Source organism: Bidens hawaiensis, unplaced genomic scaffold (genome assembly GCF_021521415.1).
Source record: "Bidens hawaiensis isolate Kalapana, Puna unplaced genomic scaffold, B.hawaiensis_p1.1 tig00029874_1, whole genome shotgun sequence".
NCBI lineage: Eukaryota > Viridiplantae > Streptophyta > Magnoliopsida > Asterales > Asteraceae > Bidens > Bidens hawaiensis.
Window position 1 is genome coordinate 36,367 of NW_027494956.1, and position 6,351 is coordinate 42,717.

The 6,351-nt window shown below is 31.6% G+C and overlaps 1 protein-coding gene across 1 annotated transcript; it reads right to left on the reverse strand.

The window, feature by feature from the left end:
- Positions 1-325: 325 nt before the first annotated feature.
- Positions 326-3,070, reverse strand: LOC143579578 (cytokinin riboside 5'-monophosphate phosphoribohydrolase LOG5-like). The gene is made up of 7 exons (XM_077062836.1): positions 2,951-3,070; positions 2,302-2,399; positions 2,139-2,169; positions 1,972-2,068; positions 1,805-1,878; positions 1,480-1,623; positions 326-693 (listed from the first exon to the last, which is right to left on the reverse strand). Exons 1-7 carry the CDS (start codon positions 3,068-3,070, stop codon positions 592-594), a joined length of 666 nt encoding a protein of 221 aa, XP_076918951.1. The 3' UTR covers positions 326-591.
- Between the last annotated feature and the right edge of the window lie 3,281 nt (positions 3,071-6,351).

Consider the following 6,351-nt stretch of genomic DNA (forward strand, 5'->3'; position numbering starts at 1 on the left):
TTTTAGTCATTTTCGATTCCGGTTCGATTCTTACGGTTCTGAACCGTTGCACAACCCTATTTACAACTATTATAAGATTCTAATTGAAGTAAGTTGTTATTGCCATCTTTATGCTTTAGCAACTCATTTTAGTACCGAAGGAGGTCTAGCGGTATTGACGCCTCCATCTATCTTAGGAGATGAGAGTCCGATCCTTATAGCAGGTGCGTTAAGTAAATTTAAAAGATTCAATGACACTTTAAGAGAAAGATATGTTTTCATAATCCATTTTAGGAATGTACATTTAACACTTCACAAACACAAAAACTGAAAACACCATGTCTTCTATTACCATAACTCGGTCCGGTTCGGTTCATTTAACTAGAAGCAAAAGCCAAACCCGTAACCGTAACCATATACGAAAGCATCTAACTTACATATGCATCAAGTATTCACACAATACAACGTTTACTTATGTTAAACGGTTGTACCGTGTAAAAACTTGTTGCATCCAAAATATAAACATATACATACTTAGAAACTAGAATTAAACTTCCAAAAGCCCTAATATCCATTAACTACGACCCGAATAACCAACCAAATCCGATTCTTCTATAATGCAACTTCAGCATGTAATGCATTGAACCCAACTGGCTGCGGTTCCACATCCCACTTGGCCTGTGCAATCACTCCATCTTTTACAGGTTTGTACTCCTGGTACCCCCAAGTTTACAAATTTAGAAAAAAGCACCAGAAAAAGTTTCATTATGACAATTAGATACAGACAATATAAATAAACTAAAGGGATTGTAAAGATTCTGTTAAACCCTGTCCACATATGTTATTCATAGTTAACTTAGGCCCCTATACAGGTCCAATTTTTTAGTATGGTCACTTCAACTTAGTAAAATGTCACTTACTATGAATGAATTATGCTATTTAGGGTTTTTTATAAACCCTTAAAACTAACCACAATGGATTTGAAATTTATACGGTTTGATTTACAGTTCGGTTTTTATTATTTATTAGTCTGGTTGGATTTAAAATTTGAAACTATCATATACACATACAACAAAAAATGTGTTAGTATTTTTCACTTAATGTTTTTCTTAGTTCTTTTTAATATTCTTTTTTTTTGGAAATACACACATATAAATATTGTTACTCCTAAACTACTTTTATCATTTTAAAATTTTCAACTCAAAACAAAAAATTTTCAGAAAGAAAACTAAAAAACTGGTTAAAATCTGCAAAAATGTCAAGTCATAACCAGCCGGTTAGACAATCCAGCTAGCCGAGCCAGTTTGGCTTGACGTTTCTCAAAACATTGTACCAGACCATAAACACTGCCTTTTCTTATTAATTAGCATTTTTTTTTAACTTTGTACTTTAGGATCAATCAATATGACAACATTAAACTTATTTAAACCTATCTACTTAAAAGAGTTGTACTGATTAAACATGACATGCATGATCCACAAATATGATGATCACACAAACCTCGAGTTTCTGAACAAGTTCCTTGGCATTTGATGCAGAGACAAAGATGTGACGTTGAGAAGGTTTGATAAATCCATCATCTACTGCTTTATCGATGAACGTGAGCAGATAATTGTAGAACCCATCAACATTCAACAACCCAACCTGCACCATATTATTATTCTTATTATTATTATTATTTCCAAAAAAAATAAAAAATCAAAACTTTATAAAAGTTTCAAAGTACAACACATTCGCAAGAAGCTAGCTTGTTGGATCTTGATCAAAGTACAAGCTTTAGTGCATACAGTACAAGTGATAATACTAAAGTCAATTAGGGTTTTACAGGTTTGTCATGGATTCCAAGTTGAGCCCAGGTAATGACTTCTAGTAACTCTTCAAGTGTACCATACCCACCTGCAGATACAATGAGTTGAGTTGTACTGTTTAAACAATATTTGTGCATTGAAGAGTTGTACAGTGATATTATAGTGTTGAAGAAGAGAGGATCTGGTAGAGCAATGAAGCAATCCGAGTGGCGGGCCATCTCAGCTTTCCTTTCGTGCATGTCAGCTACAGCTTTAACTTCACCTATGCTTTCACCAGTTTTCTGTAATAAAATAATATTATTTTATATTTAACATATTATTATAAATTATTATTATTATTGTAATAGTTACCTCCTTCCCCATTAAAGCCCTTGGTATGATCCTGCAAATGAATACACTTTTTAGAATCTTTGACATGTTTCTTGATGAACATACATTTGTACCAAGATTTAAGTTTAATGAGTTTGACTTTGTTTTTTGTAATTTATTTAAAATAGAAAAGGATTAAAAATACCCAAGAACATGGCCACCACCACTTTGAACAGCTTGAGAAACTAAACCCATCAAGCCAATGCTTCCTCCTCCATAGACAAGATCAAGCCTCTTTGCTACCTTTAATTATAAACAACAAAAATAATAAAGTATATGATTATATTAAAGATGTAATTTTAATTTAAATCAAGACTAGCTAGTTCCATGTTCCAAGTCAAGTCATTATCTAGTGCAATTAAGTAACAGCTGATAATTTAAAAGATTTTACTGATCATACAAATATACTTACAACTATTTGAGTATTTATGTGTGTTATATACATGCATCTTAAAAATCTTACAAACAAGACACGCATTAAAAATCATCATAATCTTCAAGAACTTGACATTAGACTTCAGAAAGAAGCTAAACTATTCATCTTTTTTCTATTAACATATTAAGCACATAAGTTCATGTTATGTCTGTTTCTATATCCAAGATTTACTTTTTAATCATGATTTCATGTAAAAACCAGTTATGGAGTGAAAAAAAATAAGAGCTACATTCTTGAAACCTAATATGAACAAAAAGAAACCATGTGTAGGCAATCATCATCATCATCATCATCATCATCAGAAAAAATGTTTGTCAAGTGTGTGTCTGTGATGGTGCATGGAAGAAAGTAATCATACCAGTTCTTGAGCCAACTCAACGGCAGCATCACCATAAACATCTCTTTTGCCAGAACTGCTTCCACAAAATACACAAACCCTTTTAAATCTTGAATTCTTTTGTTTCTTCTCAGTCTCCATGTTTTGAGTTTGACTTGTTGGGAGCTTATCTTTTTTACTTGAAATGACCTTAACCACTCAACATGGTAAGTTTATGAAATTCGTGGTATATATACTATATAGTCCCACGGTAAGTTTATGAAATTCGTCTTTTTTCTAATTGTGCATAAAAATGTAGATCGTGTGTTTATAAAAAATAACACGTTAGAGAAATAATCAAGTAGATATAATTAAAATTGATATTATTAATAATTAAACTAAAAAGAGTACATATTCTCTCTTATATATGATTAATAATATTTTTTTACATCTTTATCATTAATTATCTTTATTATACTTATTCACTTACAATCACTTTCAAATATATTAAAAATTAATAAATGATGAACAAGGCTCATTCAAATGTACACATCTCGTTAAAATTTTATCTCTCATCAATTTACAGCCACTTACAATCCTTTAAATTTTTTTTATAGTTTTCTCTCACAAACATTTTAAAGAAGCTGCTGAGAATGCTTTAATAGGACTAATTTATAGCAGGAAAATAAAGTTATTTATTCAAATAGTTTGTATTTAACTATTTATTGTAAACTAAGCATTTTATAGCGTCGATGAGATGTTTTTTACTTTCTTTTGACTTGTGTGTTGTCATACCCGATGCTAGAATGTCATGATCTAGTCAAAAGTAATAACAATTAAGTGTTCATGATCACCTTAAGCTAGTTAGGGCAAGTAGGGTGTCGAACCACAAGTAATATGTGGTCAGTGTAACGTGCAATTAATTTCTAACATTATACTAAAAACATATAGGAGTGCTGATCCAGTGACAATGATTTTAGTATTAAAATGAAACATCAATTAATCAAGTTGTAAACAATTTATAAGAACAAATCACAAACGGGGTTCAAGCATTTAACAAATAGCAGTCTCATGTAATATAACAGATTAATAATTAACAACCAAATCTGGTTAACCAACCAGTCAAACCTTAGGCATCAACAATTGCTAACACGCGACACTGGATATCAAATGTTCCTTGCCAGCGTGACTTAACTAAGGGCAATTGTATGCTTCATCGTATCCAAACTAATCAATACAGCCCTATGAGACACGTATCACAACAAATGGCAAACTAATCGTTCTGTTTAAAAAAAACATAAAACGACTGAATGCACAATAATATCAAACATCAATGTTCATAGATCGATATTTAACAATAACAATTAATATGTTCTTATAACATGAGAAAACTTATAAAGGTTACAATACTCTATCCCGGGTATGAACCAAATGATTAAACTCTCATAGCTCTAATTTGCATCTTCAGTTCTTCAGTTTTCAGGTTAGGATCTTCAATCGGATGATGAAGATGAGTTTCAACTGGTGTAGAAAGTTCAAAGAATGTTTCCAACTGCCTCCCAACTAATGAAGACTAAAACCAAAGTTTTATATTATTAAAATCATCCAAGGCTACAAAGCCCATATTGCAAAATCGTAATTGTCGTCAGCGAATCCAGATCTGGGGTTGTCGAACCCAATCTAATATTTTCTGATGTCGCTCGTTTTCACTCCAATACATGTGCACATCATTCCCGATCTTCCCGAGACTTCATTCCGTGCTCGTACGAGTCCCAAATTAGTATCTTTAATGATTATTGACCTGAAACACATAAGCATGTATGAAGTGTCACACCCCAACTTACGACGGAATATGTCGAGGCGTAACCGATTGCACGTTAGCTTACAAGAAACTATTAATAATAATGACAATAACTAATTAATTTATTTCGTAAATCAAAGTACATCACAATACAACTAAAAACAATTCATCATGCAATCTTGCCTTTTAATTGATAACCTAAAATTAACTAAATGTTTCTCAAACATCCAAATCTTCAACTAGCAAATATGTAACATGCGTAAAAACAGAGTTTGATCAACATAAAGTTGAGTGAGTAATTCACACTCCTTTTTCATCTTTTATTATTAGGTATCTGTCACACCCAAACCTACGCCGGAATATATCGGGGCGCAACTGATCACACAGTATCTCACATAACAATATTAATAATAGTAATGACAATAACTAATTAATTTATTTCATAAATCGAAGTACATAACAATACGAATAAAAACAATTTATCTTACAATCTTGCTTTATATCTGATAACCGAAAATCAAAATAAATGTCTTCTCAAACATCCAAATCATCAACTAGCAAACCTACAATACGTGTAAAAATAGAGTTCGATAAGCATAAAGCTAAGTGAACAATACACAAGTTTAGATGTATTATTATATTGTAAAACAAACAATTCATATGTGAATACAAATAATTACAACATTCATGATATATAACAATTACCAAATAAAATAGACGTTGGCCATTTTGGTCTAGCACAAAGCCAACTTACGGGGGTAATGTATGCACACTAGATGAGGATGAGATGGCCCAACCGCCAAACAATAAAATTAAACACATAACCATATAGCATGTCATCGATGAGCAATAATCCATAAGCACATAATATTGAATTGTTGTTGATGAGGTATATCTGTAAATAAAGAAACTTTGATATGTGTGGTATGCATGTTACACCCAAAAATAAAAGATGAAAAAGGGGTGTGAATAACCTTTATTATTTAGGTGAGATATTAATAAAAGAATAATAAACAAGGAAATTAACGTGTTGCATACTCTGACACGAAAAGACTTGCAAATTTGAGATAATAAACTAGAGTCAAAACCGAGAATATCACCAATGGAATCACAGCAAACGGATAAATATAACTCAAGTTATGAAATAAATAAGTTTTAAGCTAGTTGATATGGGTCAGAATTCGAACAGCGAATATGAATTTGGGTTCTTGTCTGTAAGATGTAAAACATAAAAAAAAAAAGAGATAAACTCTTCCGGACCGAAAGCTAATTCCGACCAGAAAATAGACTAGTTGGAAAATACGAAAATTGACCTTTTTGAACCTTAAACGAGTCGGGATTAAATTGACCAACAAACTCCATCAATATGTAAAATTGATTGAGGGTTTTTGTTACTTAGATAAAAACAAACGTTTTTCTTGAATACAACTTACCCGAGATTTGACCAACAAAACTCCATCAACTAGCATACGACACTACTTATGATTAGGGCTGGCAATTAAGTACATGTTTAAGACACGACAATACCTGTTAATAAAAAAGTGCGGTATGTGATTTTTTTTATTATTTCAAATAATTGAAATTAGTAGGCTAGACTTCATCGTTTTCCCTTATTGGTACATGAAACTTAAAATTGTCTTAT

What these genes read in the sequence shown, in the direction of transcription:
- LOC143579578 (XM_077062836.1), bottom strand. Translation starts at nt 3,070, where the DNA reads ATGGAGACTGAGAAGAAACAAAAGAATTCAAGATTTAAAAGGGTTTGT. An exon ending in TTGAGTTGGCTCAAGAACTG is followed by an intron (nt 2,400 to 2,950) that starts GTATGATTACTT and finishes TTATAATTAAAG; the next exon opens with GTAGCAAAGAGGCTTGATCT. An exon ending in GGATTGCTTCATTGCTCTAC is followed by an intron (nt 1,879 to 1,971) that starts CAGATCCTCTCT and finishes TCATTGTATCTG; the next exon opens with CAGGTGGGTATGGTACACTT.